At 35.2% G+C, this 25,641-nt stretch overlaps 1 protein-coding gene and 1 long non-coding RNA gene across 3 annotated transcripts; one reads left to right on the top strand and one right to left on the bottom strand.

Moving 5' to 3' along the window:
• Nucleotides 1–504: 504 nt before the first annotated feature.
• Nucleotides 505–5,479, bottom strand: LOC123906950 (rac-like GTP-binding protein ARAC8). Its single transcript, XM_045956984.1, has 8 exons — nucleotides 5,140–5,479; nucleotides 4,725–4,812; nucleotides 4,335–4,444; nucleotides 4,169–4,232; nucleotides 2,120–2,184; nucleotides 1,973–2,038; nucleotides 1,505–1,602; nucleotides 505–976 (listed from the first exon to the last, which is right to left on the bottom strand). Exons 1-8 carry the CDS (start codon nucleotides 5,242–5,244, stop codon nucleotides 937–939), a joined length of 636 nt encoding a protein of 211 aa, XP_045812940.1. The 5' UTR covers nucleotides 5,245–5,479; the 3' UTR covers nucleotides 505–936.
• Nucleotides 5,480–13,494: 8,015 nt separating this feature from the next.
• LOC123906954 lies at nucleotides 13,495–23,775 on the top strand. Of its 2 annotated transcripts, none has more exons than XR_006809062.1 (3): nucleotides 13,495–14,769; nucleotides 16,181–21,509; nucleotides 23,719–23,775. It is a non-coding gene; the product is annotated as an uncharacterized LOC123906954 (long non-coding RNA). The 2 variants fall into 2 exon arrangements; XR_006809063.1 differs by having other exon boundaries at nucleotides 23,666–23,725.
• Nucleotides 23,776–25,641: the final 1,866 nt, after the last annotated feature.

Below are 25,641 nucleotides of genomic sequence, written 5' to 3'. Positions count from 1 at the left end.
TTTTTTTAATGAAGTTTGTGAAGATCGTGGAGAAGGAAGAAGATGAAGGAAAGTAAAATAAATTAGATGTTGATGGTCACTGTAAAATCCAATAGACTTGCGAGATTTAAGGGACTAATGTGAAACCTAAAATATCTTTAAGGGATCAAAATACTAATTAAACTATCATTATACTATAAATTACAGTATATACTAATGAACGTAACAACAAAAACAAAACTTTATAACTCCCAAATACTAAGTCATTTGCCAATACTGGCCATAACTTTTACTACTCAAGTTACTGCTCATGCAAAGTTGATCATTACCCAGTACCTACACCCGGGAGGAGACTAATACTAACTTTGTTCTAAAAAGTTGGTGGCAAGTTCAACAACCAACGCTACCACAAATCGAGCATCAAAGCAAAGTGTAAGTTTCATTTGGTTGATGATCAATATAGCTAATTTAACTTTTAAACTTCATTGACAGTATTGAATTGATGATATTGCAGACTGATCAAAATAAGAAACCTATTATGCTCTTCGTTAATGACGATGAAAATAATATTACATATTTATCAAACATGTCGTTCCTGAGACCAAATGGCCAAAGAATATCTCCATTGAAAAAGCTTGCAAGATATATTAGGCTGTCTGTCTGGATAAAACAATTGCTAACTTTACACAGGGGGCCTAAAATCTCAAATAATGCCCCCTCATGTAAACTGTATGTACATACTAAATACTAATAATAATAAACTGCAAATATATCATAATTCCTCAAACCAAACCTATCAAGAGACTAAATTGAATACGATCAAATGTAAGTAGCTATAGTTCTATACTATACCGCAAACTCCAGCAAGGTGATTTTATGTCACGTTTAAAATTTCTGCAAACTGCTTCCATATGGCCACATTGAACTTTTGGAAATTTGATTGAATACTGACACATTTCATTTATGACGAACCATATTCCTTCCACAGAGGATATTTCTGCATTTTAAATGAGATAAGGTTAGACCCACAGAAATAGTTATCAACTAGTATTTATAATTTACATCTAAAAGCGCTATAATATGGACCCCTGATAGTAACTAAACACTGAAAGCAAAGTGTCATCTTGTATACAACTTTGTTGGTATTTTAATGTTGATATTATTTTTTATTATGAGTGATAGACAGCACACACCACAACTGCCACTTATATGAGTATATAATATCCCATTTTTGTCAAGGTTGTGGTATAACTAATGGGAGTTGCTACCGTATTCATGACTATTTTTATCAGTATATCAATTTCCATACCTAATTAGGTACTATTAATCATATCATATTAGTGGCTATTCCAACAATAGTTGTTTCACCAAATGGCAAACAACTAATAAAATATAAACTTGGGGATGTTCCAACAAAAAGATATAATAACTAACATGGAGAAAATGACGTGTGCATGGAAAGTTGCAACATGTAATAACAAATACAAAGCAGTTGATATAATAATATAGTAAAAAGTGTACTGACAAGAAACAGCCTTGACGTGGTTTTTTCCTCTTCTCGTGTTGCTTTTGTGGAGGTTTGATGACCATCCTGATCGCAGCATCGAAAACTCCCTTCACATTCTGCAATTGTATTATGACTAAATTAATTTCCAAGAACTTTTGATAAAACATCAGTTGGTGAAGAAACAATGAAGTGAAAACTGTCCATCAAACAAAACTGAGACACCAATAGATTGTGCAACATCAAATATCGTGGGAAAATGAACTAAAACAGCATTTGGCATGGGCTTATTGATTTTTTTTTTGTTGAATGTGCAAATATTATAAAATTCAAAGAAATATTGAAGATTACAGTGACACAAACAAACACGTCACAGAGCATAATACTTCTTAGTACTACTAACAGGGAGTTTCTTTGGATGACGATCAGTGGCATAAACAACTTGAAACAATAAAGAATTTCAAGAATAAAATGGCAGAATAAACATACCTGCTGAGTTTTTGAGCTGCACTCAATATAATATGTAGCTCCAATCTGCTTACGGAGTTCCTCACCCTGGATACAAACAAAAGTCAATGGTTTCAGAAAACACTGCATGTTGAACTCTATAGACAGCTAATAAAGGAAGATTTTTACTTGCTCGGTAGTCACCGGCACCATGCCAGGATGATCAGCCAAATAATGTCTGTCTTCGCGGAGATCTGCATGCTCATCATAAACACAATATTACATTACATTAATTCATATTTTGTGATATAATGTAGTCAAAAATGGGGAAACTGTCCAGCTAATAGTACATGTGCCTTACACATTGAACAGGAGAGATAGCGAAATTTGTTTAAACAGACTGCTAAGTTCTTTATGATTATGTAGCTAATGATTGCGATACTTTGTCTCTCTCAACTCTTAAAGTAATCTATTTTCCATTCAACAGACTGGCAATATTACATTTACAGTTGATGGTCAACATTCTGCAGTATGAAGCCTCACTCAAATCGAGTCCTTTGTGAAATCTTTCTCTAATTTTACTATGAGCCTTCCACCGGATGATCTAACTTCCATCTTTGTTTTTCCATTTTGGTGAATAAGCTTACACCTCCTTTGTGTGAGGAATGGTCATACAAGCAATCAATGGGATAAAACATTGTTACTCTTAAAATTTGAATTGGTCTTAACTCAACCCTACAAAAGGTGATGGATACCTTCCACTTATAAGCATATTTTCAGGCAATGTAGGATTCTCAACACACCCCTTACGTCCAAAACCAGACATGTAGATCGTGACCAAAGTGGCCCGATAGCATGTGGTCAAACGAATCTTAAAATTTGGGTTGGGTCTAAATATCTCAACCAGGGTTGTTAAAATCAGGATCCCACCTAAGATGTTTGGGTAAAGAGCGTAAATCGTAGGATCGTAACCCAGATCGTAAGATCCCACCAAATAGACAAAATTATAGAAATAGAAATAAAATAACCTTAATGCTTTGTTTGGTTGGAAGGAAAGAAAATGGAAGGACGGAAAATTACGGAAACCGATGGATGAATTTGGACTAACTCTAGTCCAAGTTCATCAATCGGTTTCCGTAATTTTCTTTCCTTCCACTTTCTTTCCACTCAACCAAAGAACCCTAGCAGTTAACATAATTATAATTATCCTAAATAAAAAGTAATTTTTATTGATTTAATCATAAAGATGAGAGAGTTGACCTAAACATAAATTATAGCATTTTTTTATTAATTCCCACCACTGAATAATAATTACTATGTACCAAAAAAAAAAAGAATAATAATTACTAAGATTTTTTTTACAGAAAATAATAATTGCAAAGATGAGAATCAAGTTACAGAGTTGGGAAGTAATTTCCCAATTAAAACCCACCAACTTATTTGGGAAATAATGATTTTCTTTTGAAATTATTGTGCATTTAATTTTAATTTCCCAAGTTGGGAAGCACCGAGTCCCAAAAACTCCCTCTTTGCAATGAAAATTGGGTCCCCGATTCATTTCTGAGTTCAAACGGTGCAATTATGTCTGGGGAAAACGGGTCAAACTGGTCGGGTCGGTGCAGAAACGGGTCGATATTTGACAGAGCAGATCGAAAGGAAGCGTGGAAGATCGCTGCGACCACGCTTTTCCTCAGTGATCCCAACGCTGCGGCACGGTGGACCGGGTATAACATGTGAGATCGTCCAGTCTCACATCTTGCACGCACACTTAACAACCATGATCTCAAGTCTCAACTAATGTGGAACTCTCAACAGTTACAATAGAATCTTTTTCGGTTGATATGATTTCCTTAACAAATTACTAACATGTGATACAGTAAATGTAAACTAAAATGAGGCTTCACCATAACATACGTGTGGAAACGTTTGGAGTTTTTCTTTCCCTGAGATTATATGACCATTTAACATGAATGGCACCTTTAGAAAAAATTCTTTTAAATGAGTTTGTAAAATTTTACACAGTATGTATAGTTTGTAAAATTTTACCAGTTTAAGATTCTAATCTAAGAATATAGGTCAATTACTATGGCTTTGGTATCGAAAGAGAATAATCGAGTGCCGGATTTCCAGTCTCCTTACGTCATACCTAGGCCATGCTTTATGAAGAAATTGGCAGAAAAACAACCATAGTCAGAAGGCAAATCAGCCTGAGGCTGATACAAATGATTGATGACTTACCTAATTTGGTTCCAACCAGCACAATAGGGACGCCAGAAGCAAAATGCTGGAGTTCAGGTATCCACTGAAGAATGTATACAAAATTAGAGAATAAACAAGAAATCTGCAAGACAAGTTGAAAATGCTAATTCAGAGACACAAGCGTAATAAAACTATAAAAGCATACCTTCTTGAACACATTCTCGTAACTTGCACGACTAACTAAAGAAAAAGCCAAGACAAAGACATCTGCCCCCCTGTAGCTCAAAGGCCTAAGCCTATTGTAATCCTCTTGCCCTGAGAAATACATTACAAACAAACACACCATAACAAACTTTTCAATTTGAAATAATCAAATCAATCACGCCATAAATTGAATTTTTAAACATCAAATATATTATTTGAACATCAAAATACAGACACCGTATATGTTTATCACACGCATTTCTAAAATACACATAAAAACCAAAGAAGATCATGTTTATCATCAAAATTTTGATGTAAAAAAATTATTTTTTCTTTAAACATAAATTAAAAGGCACTTGATGTTAGAATAAGTTTGAGTGAGTAAATATACCAGCTGTATCCCAGAGGCCTAAATTGACAGTTATGCCTTCAACAACCACATTTGCACTAAAATTATCAAACACTGTAGGAATATAGTCCTGAAAAACAAAAAACAAAATCAGAGTAAAAACAAAAGCAGAGAAAAACACATCATAAGCAAAAATTAGGTTGATTTTACACTAAAGATACTCTATTGTTATGTTACAATATATTCTCTATTTCCTTTCCCACAAACACATCACAAAAAGTTTATATTAGTCAGATTATGATATAATCCTAACAAAATTGAAAATTAAGGAAGAAAATAAACACAAAATATTGGTGAATTTAGGAATAAAATAATAATAATGATAAGAAAAAGTCAGAGTTAAAAATTGATGTGTGGAAGAAGAAATAATATATGAAAGGAAAGAAAAGATGTATACAGTGGGGAATTTGTTGCTAGTGTAGCAAATGAGCATGCAGGTTTTGCCTACAGCTCCATCTCCAACTGTGACACATTTGATGAACCTTGAAGCTGTTGTAGCCATTGTTGGAACCACCACAAAAAACAAAAAAAAATTATAGAAAGAAGAAGAAGAATCTCTCTCAGTATAACAGTAAAACGCAAAACAGAAATGGGTGCGTTTGTTGAATGAGTCTGGAGGGTTTTGATTGTGGGAAAGGCAAAGGAAGGAGATTATGAGAGAGAGAGAGAGTGTGTTTCTTGTGTGTAGTGTGTCTGTGTGGCGGCACTTCACATGATTCTCATCACTACTCGCGCTGTACTGTACTGTGTATGTACTAATTGCTTTTTTTATTTTATTTTATTTACTTTAGGGTTAAATAATTTTAAGATTTATTCACCAAAAAAAATAAATTAAGATTTATATAAATATATGCCTCAAAATTTATTTATAATCGTTGTAAAAAATTTCACCAAATTTTTTTTTTTTGGTAATAAAGTTTCACCAAATTTTACTCTCTTAAATATTTTCACTCTCAAAATTTGATAATGTTTTTAGAGTCAGATTTGTTGACACGTGTCAAAATTTAGTTTGACACTAAATCTCTACCTTTCATTTTATTTAATCTAAAGACATAAAACAATCATCAAAGTAAATCATAAATTCAAAAATCATATGATTAGTCTTACAATCTTTCCCTAAATACAATATTTGATTTGCCCAATCTTTTTTTTTTTGGGTAGATTGCCCAATCTCTTTATCTATCTATCATCTACACATAATTAAAATAAAATAAACATAGGTTTCTGTATAATCCTAAATTCATAATCATCATTACGAAAAGTTCATGGCTATATCTTTGTATCAATTTTGTGTTTTATGTGTTGATTCAACTTTTTATTAATAAGAATGTACTAAGTTTCAAATTAAGATATGATTTTTTTTAACAAATCCGATGATAGAAATGTTACACGAGAGTGGTGTTAAAATATAGAGGGATAAGATTTGTAACAAAATTGTTTGCAGAGATTGATGAATAATTATAATTTCTTTTTGAACAAACGAATAATCATAATATTAAAACAATAATCTTTGTTGTTTGTGTACCCAAAAAAAATCTTCATTGTTTTTGGGACATATTTAGAAATATAAAATATAGAATTAATGATGATGCATAATATAATATTTAGGGAAAGATTGAGACTAATCACATGATCTTTGAATTTATTAATTATTTTAGTGATTGTTTTAGGTCTTTAGATGATTAAATAAAATAAAGGGTAGAAAAACTTAGATTAAATAAAATAAAGGGTAGAAAAACAGGTTCACACTATGATGAAAGAAGATCATTATTTTGACAAACCGCACCGCAGAAAAACAGGTTCACACTTTAATTTATGTCTTATGATCAAAGCTCAAAAACAAAAATAATAAAGAACGACTCATTGAAAAATTTTTATCTATGTATCTGTAGTCATTATCATTTGTATCCATTATCATCAAGAATTGCAGATTGTTCCAGATATCCAGAAATCAGTTGACTACAAAATGAATAAACGAATATCTTAATATTCTTTTTAATTTTAATAGCAATAAGCACATTTATCAAATGACAAATTATATCAAAAAGTGCACATGATCAAACGATAATTGGAAGAGCAATCAATTAAAACCAATGTTATAAAAACCGGGGCGGCCGGTTCGACCGTGAACTGGACACAACACCACTCCGAAACAAGTACCAGAACCACTAGTCCATTAAACCGGGATAAACCCGCTTTGAACCGGTCTGAACCGATATAAACCGGCGAACCGGGAAACCGGAAAAACGGGCCGGTTCTCTTCTAATAAAAAAAACTGGAATTTAAAAAAAAAAATTATTTTCTATTTTCAAACTAGGTAGAGTTATTCTTTTCACTGGAACATAAGTGCCAAACAGAAACATGAAAATGCCATTGTTATTTGTTATAAGAAAAAGAAGAAGAAGAAAATACACGAATGAATTTGAGAAATTAAGGAATAGATTTGTTGTAGTCACACAATAGTTTTTTATTTATTGATGGTCATACATAAGAAAGCAATGAAACAGATCTAAGTAAGAGAGAAAAAGAAGAAACAAGAAAATAAGAAAAAAAAAAGAAAGAAATTAGTGAGAGAAGAAGATAGAAAGTGGAGTGGAGGCTGCTCACTAATAGGAATTGTTGGACAATGGCAAACTGAATTGCATTGTGATGTCCCACATTGGTAGAAAATATTCTTTTACTTTATTCCTCAAATTTCCTTAATTGATTTCAATCAGTTTTGATTGTTATTCCTTTTAACAAATTATTCCTTTTAATGCTCTTGATTAGCTATAAACCAGATTGCAAAACCTCCACTTTATTAGCTATTTTTCTAACTGTCAAATTTTTATGATCAGCTAATAATAACAAAGAGCTGTTGACAAGGAAAGCAGGAAAAACGTTTTCTGCTTGTTTGGCTGTTAAAAGGACTGTCATAGTCCTGTGAAAATATAGAAAAACATCTCTTGATTTTCACTCATTTTTCCTTGTTTTCTACTACTAAAATTCTGGGCAATTGTTCTGTGATTTCCATAGCCTAAGCCCACGAGTGCACGTGTTCATAGGCTCGTTGTGTTAACCTTGGGGGGCAGTCGGCAATATAGATTGCATCAAGGTCTAGCCGAATTTTGCTTTCAAGGCAGTGATTTTTTCACGGCACAACAAATCTTAAATCAGAGTCATCCTTTTCTGTTTTGTACTACTGAACTTCTAAAATTTTCCAACAATTTGAAAGCAAGATTTAAGTATTAAACAGAAATGGCTGGAAGTCTATAAAGAATCATTCCGGATATGTCGAAAATGGAACCTCTAGACGGCTCAAATTATAGGAGATGGTCTCAAAAACTGTTGATTTTGTTTGAAGCCTTAGAGGTTGATTATGTGCTATTTGAAGATGCTCCTGCTGATGACAACGCTGCTGTCAACGCTGTTGAATCATCTACTCCTGCTACCCCCGTCGTCACACCGCTTCCTGTAGGAACCAAGAAAGCTAACGAAGAAACTAAGAAGAAATATGAAAAGGACAACAAAACTGCGAGAGGTCATCTGCTTACTCATATGGCAGATAATCTGTTTGATCTTTTCATTAATCAAAAGTCCGCGAAGGCAATATGGGACACTCTGCTGAAACGTTACGGCGATGACGATGCTGGAAGAAAGAAATATGTTGTAGGAAATTAGATGCGTTTTCAAATGTCAGATGACAAACCAATCATGGAGCAAATTCATGAGTATGAGAATCTAGTTGGTGACATACTAAATGAAGGAATGAAGATGTGTGAGATACTGCAAGCTAATGTGCTCTTAGAAAAATTTCCACCTTCTTGGAGTGACTACCGCAACCAACTGAAACACAAGAAGAGAGACTTGTCACTTCAAGAATTAATAAATCATATGAAGACAAAGGAGGCCAACCAACTTAAAGATAAGCATGTTTTACATTCTGTAAATTCAGTTAATGCTAATGTTGTTGAGTTTGCTGATCAAAACAGGTCAAAAGGAAAAGAAAAAAGGTTCCAGAAAAATGGACAACGGAAAACACACACTAATATCAACAAAGCTGACAACAAGATTCAGAAAAGAAAGGTTGATTGCTATGTTTGTGGCAGAACAGGTCATAAAGCTTATCAGTGCCAATTGAGGAAGGGGCAACAATATAATAACTCGAAGTCTGCAGCTCCATCTGCCCCTCAAGCACATCTAGCAGAAAATGAAGAAGTGATACTGCTGTGGTAGTGGAGGCAAACTTGGTCGACAACAAGGTAGACTGGATTCTAGATACCGGTGCTTCTAAACACTTATGCGCCAACAAAGAGCTTTTTCACCAGATTGAGGATGCTGTTGATGGAGAATGTGTTTTCATGGGAAATTCAGCTACAGCTGGAGTGCTTGGTAAAGGAAAGATTCTCCTTAAACTTACTTCTGGAAAAACATTATCTTTAAGTGATGTTTTGTATGTTCCCTCTCTGCGTAGGAACCTAATTTCTGGTAGTTGTCTAAATAGAGCTGGATTAAAATTGGTTTTTGAAGCTGATAAAGTAGTTATAACTAAAAATGGAAACTTTGTGGGGAAGGGATATCTAGCTGATGGTTTATTTGTATTGAACACCATTCCTAACACATCTAATGCTATATCTTCTGTTGGTTCTGTTTATATTGCTGAGTATGTTAATTTGTGGCATGGTAGACTAGGACATGTGAATGTGAATTCTATTAAGAAACTTAGAAATATGAATCTAATTAATGTACTAGATATACATAACTTTTCTAAGTGTCCTATATATATGCGTGGAAGCTAAGTATGCAAAGAAGCCTTTTAAACCTGTCACAAATAGAACTACGGAACTGCTTGAATTAATTCACACGGATTTGGCTGACTTCAAAAACACGGTTAGTAGAGGAGGTAAAACATGTTTTATTACTTTCATAGATGATTTTTCTAGATATGCCAAAGTTTATCTTCTAAGGACAAAAGATGAGGCTGAAGAAATGTTTTTAAAATATAAGGCAGAAGTTGAAAACCAATTAGACCGTAAAATTAAAAGACTTAGGTCTGATAGGGGTGGTGAATATGGAACTATTTTTCTTAAGAATTTTTGTGAAAAGAATGGGATTATCCATGAAACTAGTGCCCCTTATACTCCTCAACAAAATGGCATAGCGGAAAGAAAAAATAGAACACTTAAAGAAATGATGAACGCTATGTTATTAAGTTCTGGCATGTCTACCCAAATGTGGGGGGAAGCTATTTTGTCGGCTTGTTATATACTAAATAGAGTTCCCCATAAACGACTAGATAAAACTCCCTATGAATTATGGAAAGGATTTGCGCCAAATTTAAATATTTTAAAAGTATGGGGATGTCTAGCTAAGGTAGCTCTACCAGATTTCAAGAGGACTAATGTAGGTACCAAAACTTTTGATTGTGTGTTTATTGGATACGCTCAAAATAGTGCTGCATATAGGTTCTTGCGTTTGAATGATAATTCTATTTGTGAATCTAGAAATGCAGAATTTTTTGAACAAGAATTTCCTTTAACTAAACGTGTTAATGAATTAAGTTCTTCTTCTAATACTACTTCAGTGCCCTTACGTTTGCCTATTTATTCTTCTGTTGCAAATGAACAAGTTTAAGAACTTAGAAGAAGTAAAAGGAAGAGAATAGAAAGTAGTTTTGGACCAGATTTTGTTACTGCCTTCTTGATTGAAAACAATGATGTTGATAAAATAAAGGGTAAATAGTGTTATACCCCCCTGCAAAATAGGCGAGTTTTGCGTTACCCCCCCTGCAAAATATTTTTTTGAGATTACCCCCCTGCAATGTCAAGATTTTTTGCGTTACCCCCCTGGCTCAACAAGTGGGCATATGACATGGAAGAATCTTGACGTGGCATGACACATGGAAATTAATTTATTTTTTATTTATTTTTAATTGCCAACTCATTAATTAATGTGGGTTTTTAATTAAAAAAATGAAAAAAAAACTTAAAAGTTGTTATATTTTTATGAACTTACTTAAAAGAAAGTTTTTTTTTTTTTACTAAAAGTTGTTATTATATATATATATAAAAAAATTCTTATATATATATATATAATAACTAATAATAGAGTAACCAAAAAAAAAATGAAGATGAAAAATAAACTAATAATAATAATAGTAACCAAAAAACTAATAATCTATAACAATATATAAAGGGGATAAGGGAGTTTGGGCTGGATTTTTTTTGGTCCATTTTGCCCTTAACTTCCTTTATGATTTTTTAATTATTCCATAATTGCCCTTAACTTCCTCTTTTTTTTTTTATGGTTTTTTCATCTATATCTATTCTATACTATATCTATAACATCTATAACAATATATAAAGGGGATAAGGGAGTTTGGGCTGGATTTTTTTTGGTCCATTTTGCCCTTAACTTCCTTTATGATTTTTTAATTATTCCATAATTGCCCTTAACTTCCTCTTTTTTTTTTTATGGTTTTTTCATCTATATCTATTCTATACTATATCTATAACAATATATAAAGGGGATAAGGGAGTTTGAGCTGGATTTTTTTTGGTCCATTTTGCCCTTAACTTCCTTTATGATTTTTTAATTATTCCATAATTGCCCTTAACTTCCTTTTTTTTTTTTATGGTTTTTTCATCTATATCTATTCTATACTATTCTATAACAATATATAAAGGGGATAAGGGAGTTTGGGCTGGATTTTTTTTGGTCCATTTTGCCCTTAACTTCCTTTATGATTTTTTAATTATTCCATAATTGCCCTTAACTTCCTCTTTTTTTTTTATGGTTTTTTTCATCTATATCTATTCGATACTATTCTATAACAATATATAAAGGGGATAAGGGAGTTTGGGCTGGATTTTTTTTGGTCCATTTTGCCCTTAACTTCCTTTATGATTTTTTAATTATTCCATAATTGCCCTTAACTTCCTCTTTTTTTTTTTTATGGTTTTTTCATCTATATCTATTCTATACTATAATATATAAAAAGAATACATGAATTTTGGGGTAAAATTTTCATAATACCAACATTACCCTTGCTTTTTTTTAGTAGCAACAAAAATCTTTTATTAACAAACTCACCATAACATAAGGCGTATCTTTTTTTTTTGGTACATAAGTTAGACACAGGCAGGCGCGGAACGCGCCTGCCTGGCCCGCTAGTAATAATAATAATAATAATAACTAATAATAATAGAGTAACCAAAAAAAAAGTTTCTTTAAATAAAAAAATTTCTTTAAAAAAAAAAGTTTCTTTAAAAAAAAGTTTTTTTTTAAAAAAAAAGTTTCTTTAAAAAAAAAAAGATTTCTTTAAAAAAAAAGTTTCTTTAAAAAAAAAAGTTTTTTTCATTTTTTTTAATTAAAAAATAAATAATTACTGAGTTGGCAATTAAAAATAAATAAAAAATAAATTAATTTCCACGTGTCATGCCACGTCAAGATTCGTCCATGTCATATGCCCACTTGTTGAGCCAGGGGGGTAACGCAAGGAATCTTGACATTGCAGGGGGTAATCTCAAAAAAATATTTTGCAGGGGGGGTAACGCAAAACTCGCCTATTTTGCAGGGGGGTATGACACTATTTACCCTAAAATAAATGATGCATTTGTATCTACTTTTCTCATTGAGGAAGATCCTAAAACTTATAATGAGGCTGTAACTTCTATTGATGCTAACTTTTGGAAAGAGGTAATTAATAGTGAATTAGATTCTATCATGTCTAATCATACTTGGGATTTGGTTGATTTGCCTAAAGGAAGTAAACCAATTAGAAGTAAATGGATATTTAGAAAGAAATTAAGTACTGATGGAACCATTGATAAATTTAAGGCTAGATTAGTAGTTGCGGGTTACACACAAAAAATAGAAATTGACTATTTTGATACATATTCTCCTGTTACTAAAATTTCCACAAATCCGTTCTCTTGTTGCTTTAGCTGCTATTCATGGACTTATAGTGCATCAAATGGATGTAAAGACAGCCTTTCTTAATGGTGACTTGAGAGAAGAAATTTATGTGGAACAACCTGAGAGCTATGTGATTCAAGGTCAAGAGAACAAAGTGTGTAAGTTGAGAAAATCATTATATGGCCTTAAACAGGCTCCCAAACAATGGTATGAAAAATTTGACCAAACTTTGGTAAGTGATGGTTATATTGTGAATTCATCTGACACTTGTGTTTACTCTAAATTGTTTGGACAAGAATGTGTGATAATATGTTTATATGTTGATTACATGTTAATTTTCGGTACTAATGTGACTGTAGTGGAAAAGACCAAATTATTTTTATCCTCTCATTTTGATATGAAAGATCTAGGAGAAGCTGATGTGATTCTTGGAGTTAAAATGAGAAAAAGTGATAATGGTTTTTCCTTGTGTCAGGCACATTATATTGAAAAGATACTTAAAAAGTTTAATTGTTGTGATGAATTACCTGTGAAAACTCCCTATGATCCAAGCATACATCTTAAGAAAAACAATGGTTCTAGTGTTTCACAAACTGAATATGCTAAAATCATAGGAAGTGTTATGTTTCTCATGAATTGCACTAGACCTGACATAGCATATGCTGTGAGTAGACTAAGCAGATATACTCACAATCCAGGTAATGAACATTGGACTGCACTTCGTCGCTTACTCAGGTATCTTAAAGGTACTATGGATTGGTGTTTGCATTTTTATAAATTTCCTGCTGTGTTAGAAGGATTTTGTGATGCAAATTGGGTTACTGATAATGATGAAGTAAGTTCCACTAGTGGATATTGTAAGACCCCTAAATTCCACTTTTAATTTATATGAGTTTATGGAGTAAATTAAGTGTGGAAAGGATGTTGAGTTTGGAAATGAAAAAAACAAGGTTTTGGTTGTTTTGTTGAAGTCTGAACAAACTCGTACCTTTTTGACCCCTTTACGTTTTGATTTGGTTTTTATGGTCAACATGAAAGTTGTAGATCTCTTCGTTAGCTTTCCAACGAATATTGGTGCGTCTCAATTGGACAACCAGAACTCAAGTTATGATCGTTTCCGTAAGAGGCGGATTCGCAGAAATTTTCCCACACTTCCTAGCACTCGAGCCAGGCACAGCAGAGGCCCATTTTAGGCCAAAACCTGACCATGGGGGCTGAGCATAGGCGCATGGTACTGTTCACAGGTGGACTTTTGTGACTTTTAGTTGACTTTAGGGGTTTATGCACCCGGGACCTTTGTTGCTTAGTTTTTTGCGTAGATTTCGTTTCCGAGGTTTGTTGTTGGGCTAAGGAATGCTATTTGGATTTGTCTTATGGAAGACCATTAGTTATAGATAGGTTGATTAGAGTTCGAGAGTTATTAGTTCGAGTATCGTCATTATTACGATATATTTTGCTGAGATCGTGCCTGTTTTGTGTTCGAATGTCAGAATGACACGGGGTTTGTTTTCCTAGTCTTCTTATAGGAATGAGGATGATCCTGTGTCTTTAGAATTTCATTTTTCGCGTTATGCTAGTTTTTGAGAAAACGGGCAATAGTTTACCCGCTGTCGTAAAATTTTACGGTTTCGGAATTCAGTAAAATTTTAGATAGAAGATTTATTTATCTGCGCGAGTTAGGATATGTCCTGAGAATAATTTTCGAGAGTGTGGAAGAAAATTACAGTCGCGGAAAAAGATTCGGCGATAAGTTTTGGAATTATTTTGAGACGGACTTCCGTTCCGTAAGTTTTCTGTTTTTACGAGTTTTGCTCGTCGCGGCGCGCGAGAGCTGTGGGGCGTGAGAGAAAATATCTAGATATTTGTTAAAGTAAAATGGATGGCTAGGATTTGATCTAGAGAAAGTGCTTTTGATCCAATGGCTAGGAATGACCAAGACCAATGTATAGTAAGGAGGTTTAGCTTCTTTGGGGACTTAGAAAAATCTGAATTTTTCCATTTCTCTTCCTCTCCAAACCGTGAAGCCATCCCCCATTTTCATACCTTCACCAATTTTTCATTTCATCACCAAATCATCTCATTCCAAGCTAGGGAAATCCATAGAACTTGCAAGGAAATCACTTCTCTTAAGGTAACTAGCCTTCTCCTTGTTTTTGCTTGGTAGAAACTCATGATTCTAGGAATTTTTGGGTTATGTTCTTGAGAATTATTTTTCTAGAAATTAGTTTTGGTTGTTTGTGGTTCTAAGGAAGTGTTTAGGAGTAGTATTTAAGCTTGTTTAAGCTTGGCATGTTGTGATTTCCATGGTGATTAAGATTTTCATAAAATCTTTTGTTAGGGTTTGAAAAACTTATTTGAAATGCTCATAACTTTGGAAAATTGTGTTGTGCTTTTATTTTTGAAGTTGTTTATGAGCTTTGTAGGGAAATGGATGTTAGGAAATGGTTTTGTTTTTGTGAAACAAGAAAATTTATTTTTTATGTGTGTTCTTGAGGTGTTCATGAACAAATTTTTGGAAATCCTTGCTTTGGCCCTCAAAATGATTTGGTTGATCAATTTCAAAGACTTGTGGACTCATAGAATCATGCTAGGTATTAGTATTGGAAAAATTTTGAGTGTGGTCCTTATTTTGAAAACTTTTGGTCATGAGAAATTTCGGAAAAGTGTGGTAGAGGTTTCAAAATTGGTTAGGGCTTTGAGGGAGGCAAAATGGTGGCCTAGGGCGAATTACCATGCAAAAATTTTTGGGAAAAAAATGGTTTTAGTGTTGTATGTGTGTTAAAGAACCTAAAATTGAATTTTCGAAATTTGAGGCTTTGCCCGGAAAATTTTTTGGGGCTTGGATTAGTAACTCGGGGGTATTATGGGATATTACCATGCCCTCGGAAGCGAAAAATTTTGAGCGGAAGTGCCACTTCCATTTTGGAGGGCAGAACCTAGAGCTTGTGTGGGGGGGAAATTTGTGAAATTTTTCTAAGTCCACAATTTTGTGAAAAATGAGCATGCTTTGATGAAATGATCATAGGTGGGTCAAAGTTTGATTATAGGATTGTATTTGGAAAGAAAAACTTGAAACTTGCGACGCAAGAAAAACTCGATTATTTTGTCGAGATATTTTCGTAAAATTTTTAGGTTGTTTTCAAGTGTTTTGGTAGTGTATGAAAGTGTCCTTTGAAGTTTAAAACCATAGAGAGCAATGGTATGCTTTGAAAATGAAAATTTGTGGGAGAATGCCTTGATTTCTCAATTCTGGACGAACTGTGCAGGGGCATTTTCGTCCATTTAAAATTGTTTCAGTTCCCTCAAAAGTTGAATTAGTTATGGTCATTTTAGTTTGAAAACTATTTTGTCGAAAATGTGTTTGTTTTGTGAAAAATAGTGTATTTAACTTCGGGAATTTTTAATCACTATGGGGAGGACTCGGAAATAATATCCGAGAGTGTTAGGAAGTGCCTTAGACACCTCTAGACCTTTGTAGATAGGTTTAGTTTCGATAAGATAATTTGGGAGAAACTTATTCATTGTCCGCTCGTTATTTTTAGGAAACGCGAAACGGTAGAATAGAGCGAACGTTGTGGTTTTTGATTGGAAGCTTGCCGAGGTAAGGGCACCTTCTATTTATGCCTTACTTCCGACAATAACATGTGTTGTTTTGGCTTGTTGTTTATGCACTGGTTGTGAGTGCTTTGTATGGTTGCGTTATGTATTCTCGTAATGAGTTATGTTGAATACATATTGGTTGTTTACATATTATGCGAATATGTATGTTGGAATGTTTGAGATTACATATTAATGAGAATATGTAAGTTGTTGCATTAGTATATGTAGAGAAGGCGTATGCTCATGCATTCATAGTGGGTATTTGATCTGAGTGATTGTACCCGGTGATACTCCCGCCTTTAAGTGAGCCGGTATTTGATCTGAGTGATTGTACCCGCCGTTAATGGAGCCGGTATTTGATCTGAGTGATTGTACTCGGGGTATTCCACCAATTGAGTAGGTGTTTGATCTGAGTGATTGCACCCGGTGTTATCCCACCGTTTGATTCCGGAATCCATGCATGTGACGATCCTGTGACGGGGTGTCACACTCATTCATTAGAGGTTTTGCATTAGGTTATGTGTGCACTTTATTCATTGTTCTTGGTGTTGAGAATTATGTTAAATGATTACTCGCTTTCCGTTTTGGTACTTGGTATTTGGTATGTATATTTGTTTCAGTTGGTGACCCTTGCTTTGTATGTGATAAATGAACGGGTTATCCCCCACCTTAGATGACGGAGAGCCTAGCGAGACTGTGGGTCATGTGGATGGCGAGGACTTCGTGGACTATCCCGGAGTGTAGAGAGTAGCGCTTGTTAGGCTACATTTTTGGTTAGGCTTAGGGCCTAGTTGTATTTTGGATGACTGTATGTCTTATACATTTATACTCAGACATGTTTAGTGCCTTTTGGCCTTGTGATATATTCGGTTCATAACTCGTGTCTTTTGGTTGATGAACTTAATGTATCCGCTGTTTGTAAATTATTCAGGTACACACTTTGCTTCGAGGAAGCCCTGTAATATAATGTGTTGATGTTATATTTATTTTTCTATTGAATGACGAATTGCCGAGATAGCTGCGGGCGTTCACGCGCGCCATTTTATTTAAGCGTGTTGTTAAAAAAAAAAAATAATACCCCTTTTTATGCTTTGAAAAACGGGGTGTTACATTTTGGTATCAGAGCTCGACAGTAGATCTTCAAAGGGAAAGTGTGTACATGAGTTAACAGTCTGAGGTCACTTAGTTTAGAGTTGGATTCGCGTCGGGTTAGCGAATCATTTGTGGGTAGCAGTGTGTCTTGTTTGCTAGTATTGGCGCATTAACTCGTTTCGTTAATGTGTGTCTTCAACCAATCCGTGATTCAACTACGTTTGGCGCTTATCAAGTCGGATGTGGAATTGGAAAAAGATTTATTAGGCCAAGTGTGTCTCCGTGGGGAGCATCAGTCCTATGGGTGAAAAGGAAAGATGGACTTGGAGCGAATCAAAACTACAAGGGATTCTTGGAAGTGGCATTGGACGTGGCCACTCGACAATGTTGAGTGTGGACGAGTGGACGTCGTTCTTGTAAAGGATTGCAAGTACGGAATTATTTAGGGGAACCTCTTAAGAAAAATATTGGATGTCTTCTACGATGAGTTCGGGACGAGACTCGATGAAGCCGTTTAGTTGTCAAGAAGGTGCGACCGTTGTGGAATGGTGGAGCAGACAACGAGGTCAATTGGTATTAATTACGACGATTGGAAAATCATCGAGGCAAGTCGCACTAGAATTGAAGGACGTTGCGTGTCAAGAGTGAGTGAACCTTGCGTGGCTAGACGACGGTTATACCGACAATGGGTACCTTAAGGGTTTAAGTTGAGTGTTTAAGACATATGGGATTATGAAATGTGAGTATTAAGGTAAATCACGTGATGATTTAAGGTAGGAGAACAAATATCACGTTGATAAGTGATGAACTATGCGTAGTTCAGGGGATAGTAAGTATAGGTGTCGATGTGAGACAAGAATATAGTTGGTTAATTTTTGGATCATGGGTGAATTTGGAGGGATGTTTAGGTAAAGAACGAGTAGTTCAACCTTGGAAAATGAATTGTGTGTCGATGTTAAGCGATGCTAGAGGTATATAGTGTGGAAATACCTAGAGAGTTGTAGCCGTGTAAGCTAGAATTGTTAGTTTTGGCGGGTAAAACCTAAGAGAAATTAAATTTCTCAAGTAGTTTGACGGGATTAGACCATGAGTGAGTAGAGGCTCGGTATGAATGGGCATTTAAGTTAACGATTTCGATCGACCGAGAGGGACGAATGATCAAGTAGCACCTTGAGTTTATGATATCATAGGAGTTGAAGTGGAAATTTTTTGAGTAAAACAAGTTATGGACGGAAATTTTTAGAAAATTTTCTAGAAATGTCGTAGATGAATAAAAAAGGGGTTCGTTAGTAAGAGTACTAAGACAATGAGAGTGATAGTTGGAAGGACATTTTGTTGAATGTTAAGATGTAATGGGAAATTTGGATGATATGGCTAGTATTTTAAGTTCTTGAGGATTAGATTCAAGGAGTTGATTTATGTATCGGACCTATTACGGAAGTTATGGTAGCGTATGATTTATTCTTGGTGGGTAGTCTCAAGAAGACGAGCATTAAGATTTGAAATAAGTGTCGGACACTAGATGGATGAGCAAGATGAGTCAATTTGGAAGTTAATCATAATGACGTTCTAAGGATAAGGTTAGAGATAGTTATGCATAAAGGGCTAATAACTAGGAACATGGATGGTTAATTATTTAGAGTGTTCGATTACGAGGAATGTGTTGGTTGCATCTTAGAGAAGGCTAGAAGTGAGTAAGAACTTTTTGAGTAAGTAGATGCGTCGAGATGAGCGGCAAGAACTTGTGCGCGAAGTGGGTAATTAGTATTAGAAAATACTATAACTTTAGATAGTTACGACGATTAGGGATTGGTCGAACGGAGAAGCACATGGCAACGGGGCCTGTGAGAACTAAGGAATTCGCGAAAAGGATTACCTCACACATAATTTGGAAAATTATGATTGTGCGTGTATGTTGAGGAGTCGAAAGCACCACATGAACGGAGGTCATGGCGGTGTGTTTGTTATATGTGGAAGTAAAAAAGGAGGTTAGTAATTGTTCTAATGAAGATGGGCGTAGCATAGTGGAAAGTGCGCGTTGAGAAAATAAAGGACATCGGATGTTAACAATAAAGAGGAGAGGTTGGAACAATTAAGGAGGTCGAGGGTGACGAACTCTTTTGAGGAAGAGAGAATTTATTGGTAAGAGGAAGGAAACTCGACGAAGTTTTAAAATGGTTTGGGAATTTAACAAAAGATTTTATAAGTTGACAACCGCCAAGACAACTTGGGGAGTTGTAATCACCAACCGGATGTTGGGATGGTATTATTAAAAATGAGATTGGAATGAGATTAGTGTATGAACGAACGGTGCGGCGAAGTTACGAGATCAAAAAAAAAAAAATTTTTTTTTAAGGATTTACGGACATTGGTGAAGTTGTAAGGTTCTACGGAGATGACAACTTCTTTCGGAGTATTTATGTTGTGGGCGGTTGCGACTCGTAGACAAGATCGAGGTAGTAAGAATTGAGGAGACATGTAGAAAACCTCGAAGAAGACGTTGGACCTTTGTGATTCAGATGAATTGAGTACAAGTGGCTGAGAGTGCTATTGTAGTTTGGTAAAGATGGTCTATGTCACCATCATGGTTGTCGACTATCTAGTGACAAATTGAGGAACTGATCGTCCTTAATCTCTTGTTATTAGTAGGCGGAATCGTGTTGACTGGAATGGACTAGTTTGGCCAGCTTTGGTAGTGCGTAAAGTTTTTGAAAATTCTTTTTGGAAGGTAGCCGTCACTGTTTCGTGTAAACTTAATGAAATGGACTATGATGCGGAGGCAGAAGAATGTGATGTTGGAAACGTCATGTGATAACTTAGGTTGCGGACTTTCGTGAAGTTAATCTAAGTTATTACTCTCACTTTAGTTTCGAGGACGAAACTTCTTATTGGTGGGTAGTAATGTAAGACCCCTAAATTCCACTTTTAATTTATATGAGTTTATGGAGTAAATTAAGTGTGGAAAGGATGTTGAGTTTGGAAATGAAAAAAACAAGGTTTTGGTTGTTTTGTTGAAGTCTGAACAAACTCGTACCTTTTTGACCCCTTTACGTTTTGATTTGGTTTTTATGGTCAACATGAAAGTTGTAGATCTCTTCGTTAGCTTTCCAACGAATATTGGTGCGTCTCAATTGGACAACCAGAACTCAAGTTATGATCGTTTCCGTAAGAGGCGGATTCGCAGAAATTTTCCCACACTTCCTAGCACTCGAGCCAGGCACAGCAGAGGCCCATTTTAGGCCAAAACCTGACCATGGGGGCTGAGCATAGGCGCATGGTACTGTTCACAGGTGGACTTTTGTGACTTTTAGTTGACTTTAGGGGTTTATGCACCCGGGACCTTTGTTGCTTAGTTTTTCGCGTAGATTTCGTTTCCGAGGTTTGTTGTTGGGCTAAGGAATGCTATTTGGATTTGTCTTATGGAAGACCATTAGTTATAGATAGGTTGATTAGAGTTCGAGAGTTATTAGTTCGAGTATCGTCATTATTACGATATATTTTGCTGAGATCGTGCCTGTTTTGTGTTCGAATGTCAGAATGACACGGGGTTTGTTTTCCTAGTCTTCTTATAGGAATGAGGATGATCCTGTGTCTTTAGAATTTCATTTTTCGCGTTATGCTAGTTTTTGAGAAAACGGGCAATAGTTTACCCGCTGTCGTAAAATTTTACGGTTTCGGAATTCAGTAAAATTTTAGATAGAAGATTTATTTATCTGCGCGAGTTAGGATATGTCCTGAGAATAATTTTCGAGAGTGTGGAAGAAAATTACAGTCGCGGAAAAAGATTCGGCGATAAGTTTTGGAATTATTTTGAGACGGACTTCCGTTCCGTAAGTTTTCTGTTTTTACGAGTTTTGCTCGTCGCGGCGCGCGAGAGCTGTGGGGCGTGAGAGAAAATATCTAGATATTTGTTAAAGTAAAATGGATGGCTAGGATTTGATCTAGAGAAAGTGCTTTTGATCCAATGGCTAGGAATGACCAAGACCAATGTATAGTATAAGGAGGTTTAGCTTCTTTGGGGACTTAGAAAAATCTGAATTTTTCCATTTCTCTTCCTCTCCAAACCGTGAAGCCATCCCCCATTTTCATACCTTCACCAATTTTTCATTTCATCACCAAATCATCTCATTCCAAGCTAGGGAAATCCATAGAACTTGCAAGGAAATCACTTCTCTTAAGGTAACTAGCCTTCTCCTTGTTTTTGCTTGGTAGAAACTCATGATTCTAGGAATTTTTGGGTTATGTTCTTGAGAATTATTTTTCTAGAAATTAGTTTTGGTTGTTTGTGGTTCTAAGGAAGTGTTTAGGAGTAGTATTTAAGCTTGTTTAAGCTTGGCATGTTGTGATTTCCATGGTGATTAAGATTTTCATAAAATCTTTTGTTAGGGTTTGAAAAACTTATTTGAAATGCTCATAACTTTGGAAAATTGTGTTGTGCTTTTATTTTTGAAGTTGTTTATGAGCTTTGTAGGGAAATGGATGTTAGGAAATGGTTTTGTTTTTGTGAAACAAGAAAATTTATTTTTTATGTGTGTTCTTGAGGTGTTCATGAACAAATTTTTGGAAATCCTTGCTTTGGCCCTCAAAATGATTTGGTTGATCAATTTCAAAGACTTGTGGACTCATAGAATCATGCTAGGTATTAGTATTGGAAAAATTTTGAGTGTGGTCCTTATTTTGAAAACTTTTGGTCATGAGAAATTTCGGAAAAGTGTGGTAGAGGTTTCAAAATTGGTTAGGGCTTTGAGGGAGGCAAAATGGTGGCCTAGGGCGAATTACCATGCAAAAATTTTTGGGAAAAAAATGGTTTTAGTGTTGTATGTGTGTTAAAGAACCTAAAATTGAATTTTCGAAATTTGAGGCTTTGCCCGGAAAATTTTTTGGGGCTTGGATTAGTAACTCGGGGGTATTATGGGATATTACCATGCCCTCGGAAGCGAAAAATTTTGAGCGGAAGTGCCACTTCCATTTTGGAGGGCAGAACCTAGAGCTTGTGTGGGGGGGAAATTTGTGAAATTTTTCTAAGTCCACAATTTTGTGAAAAATGAGCATGCTTTGATGAAATGATCATAGGTGGGTCAAAGTTTGATTATAGGATTGTATTTGGAAAGAAAAACTTGAAACTTGCGACGCAAGAAAAACTCGATTATTTTGTCGAGATATTTTCGTAAAATTTTTAGGTTGTTTTCAAGTGTTTTGGTAGTGTATGAAAGTGTCCTTTGAAGTTTAAAACCATAGAGAGCAATGGTATGCTTTGAAAATGAAAATTTGTGGGAGAATGCCTTGATTTCTCAATTCTGGACGAACTGTGCAGGGGCATTTTCGTCCATTTAAAATTGTTTCAGTTCCCTCAAAACTTAACCATTTGATCCGTCTTTTCGAGACGAAGAGTTTGGCGTATGGTTCGTCTCGAGTGGACAAGAGTTGAATTAGTTATGGTCATTTTAGTTTGAAAACTATTTTGTCGAAAATGTGTTTGTTTTGTGAAAAATAGTGTATTTAACTTCGGGAATTTTTAATCACTATGGGGAGGACTCGGAAATAATATCCGAGAGTGTTAGGAAGTGCCTTAGACACCTCTAGACCTTTGTAGATAGGTTTAGTTTCGATAAGATAATTTGGGAGAAACTTATTCATTGTCCGCTCGTTATTTTTAGGAAACGCGAAACGGTAGAATAGAGCGAACGTTGTGGTTTTTGATTGGAAGCTTGCCGAGGTAAGGGCACCTTCTATTTATGCCTTACTTCCGACAATAACATGTGTTGTTTTGGCTTGTTGTTTATGCACTGGTTGTGAGTGCTTTGTATGGTTGCGTTATGTATTCTCGTAATGAGTTATGTTGAATACATATTGGTTGTTTACATATTATGCGAATATGTATGTTGGAATGTTTGAGATTACATATTAATGAGAATATGTAAGTTGTTGCATTAGTATATGTAGAGAAGGCGTATGCTCATGCATTCATAGTGGGTATTTGATCTGAGTGATTGTACCCGGTGATACTCCCGCCTTTAAGTGAGCCGGTATTTGATCTGAGTGATTGTACCCGCCGTTAATGGAGCCGGTATTTGATCTGAGTGATTGTACTCGGGGTATTCCACCAATTGAGTAGGTGTTTGATCTGAGTGATTGCACCCGGTGTTATCCCACCGTTTGATTCCGGAATCCATGCATGTGACGATCCTGTGACGGGGTGTCACACTCATTCATTAGAGGTTTTGCATTAGGTTATGTGTGCACTTTATTCATTGTTCTTGGTGTTGAGAATTATGTTAAATGATTACTCGCTTTCCGTTTTGGTACTTGGTATTTGGTATGTATATTTGTTTCAGTTGGTGACCCTTGCTTTGTATGTGATAAATGAACGGGTTATCCCCCACCTTAGATGACGGAGAGCCTAGCGAGACTGTGGGTCATGTGGATGGCGAGGACTTCGTGGACTATCCCGGAGTGTAGAGAGTAGCGCTTGTTAGGCTACATTTTTGGTTAGGCTTAGGGCCTAGTTGTATTTTGGATGACTGTATGTCTTATACATTTATACTCAGACATGTTTAGTGCCTTTTGGCCTTGTGATATATTCGGTTCATAACTCGTGTCTTTTGGTTGATGAACTTAATGTATCCGCTGTTTGTAAATTATTCAGGTACACACTTTGCTTCGAGGAAGCCCTGTAATATAATGTGTTGATGTTATATTTATTTTTCTATTGAATGACGAATTGCCGAGATAGCTGCGGGCGTTCACGCGCGCCATTTTATTTAAGCGTGTTGTTAAAAAAAAAAAATAATACCCCTTTTTATGCTTTGAAAAACGGGGTGTTACAGATATGTTTTTACTTTAGGTGGAGGTGCGATATCATGGAAGTCTTCCAAGCAAACTTGTATAGCACGTTCCACTATGGAATCAGAATTTATTGCTCTTGATTTAGCAGGTCAAGAAGCTGAATGGTTGAGAAACTTGTTGGCATATGTGCCATTGTGGGGAAAACGGTCTATACCAGTTTCTCTTCATTGTGACTCTGAAGCAGCTATTGGAGTTGCTATGAACAGTGTTTATAATGGAAAAAGGAGACACATACGCATTAGACACAGTTCAGTTAGAGAATTGTTGAAAAATGGGGTAATCTCTTTACAATTTGTTAGATCTGAGAAAAACTTGGCAGATCCTTTCACTAAAGGTCTAACAAAGAAAGTAGTACTTGAATCGTCAAGGGGGATGGGGCTTAAGCCTCTGTGTTGAGGAAAGTATGGTGGATCCCATCAATGGTCAAACGAAACCATATGATTACTCTATTGTATTACATTTCCCATCTCCATGACATGTGGTAATACAGTGTTGATAGGTTGAACTTTTAGTTCTTAATGAGTTCATAGCCCTAATTATTGGGTGGTCCGTGTGAATTGGACTTGATGGACTCACCGCTTGTTATTTTGAAAGATGAGCATTCTTTTGCTCTTAATGAATCCATAGCCTCTTTGGTGGTGCTTTTGAGACGCACTTGATGGATTCATCTACGTGTGTGTGAAGGTAGGTCGCCTTCTATGAAAGAATTAGGCTGTCTTTCTAGAGCACTCATTAGTATCCAAGGTGTGCGCATGGCCATTTAAAGCGCTTGTTTGTAATATCGCGGGAATCACAGATACTAGGGAAATACATGTGTTGTAAGGGTCTCATTTGAAAACTTGGTAGTTCAAGAATAAATCACTACCTAGATACAATTGTTGCCTTACTTCACTATGTATCAATTCAATCATTATGATATTGATACTTAAGTGTTACTCTCTCTTTTGCCCATAAATTTGCTTCTTTTACCTTCAGTTTTACCATTGGTGGGGGATTATTGGACAATGGCAAACTGAATTGCATTGTGATGTCCCACATTGGTAGAAAATATTCTTTTACTTTATTCCTCAAATTTCCTTAATTGATTTCAATCAGTTTTGATTGTTATTCCTTTTAACAAATTATTCCTTTTAATGCTCTTGATTAGCTATAAACCAGATTGCAAAACCTCCACTTTATTAGCTATTTTTCTAACTGTCAAATTTTTATAATCAGCTAATAATAACAAAGAGATGTTGACAAGGAAAGCTGGAAAAACGTTTTCTGCTTGTTTGGCTATTAAAAGGACTGTCATAGTCCTGTGAAAATATAGAAAAACATCTCTTGATTTTCACTCATTTTTCCTTGTTTTCTACTACTAAAATTTTGGGCAATTGTTCTGTGATTTCCATAGCCTAAGGCCACGAGTGCACGTGTTCATAGGCTCGTTGTGTTAACCTTGGGGGGCAGTCGGCAATATAGATTG

This window comes from Trifolium pratense, linkage group LG2, assembly GCF_020283565.1.
Source record: "Trifolium pratense cultivar HEN17-A07 linkage group LG2, ARS_RC_1.1, whole genome shotgun sequence".
NCBI classification, from domain to species: Eukaryota; Viridiplantae; Streptophyta; class Magnoliopsida; order Fabales; family Fabaceae; genus Trifolium; species Trifolium pratense.
This window is presented reverse-complemented; position numbering and strand designations above follow the sequence as displayed.

What these genes read in the sequence shown, in the direction of transcription:
- LOC123906950 (XM_045956984.1), bottom strand. Translation starts at nt 5,244, where the DNA reads ATGGCTACAACAGCTTCAAGGTTCATCAAATGTGTCACAGTTGGAGAT. An exon ending in CTAGCAACAAATTCCCCACT is followed by an intron (nt 4,813 to 5,139) that starts GTATACATCTTT and finishes TTTGTTTTTCAG; the next exon opens with GACTATATTCCTACAGTGTT. An exon ending in GCAGCTCAAAAACTCAGCAG is followed by an intron (nt 1,603 to 1,972) that starts GTATGTTTATTC and finishes ATACAATTGCAG; the next exon opens with AATGTGAAGGGAGTTTTCGA.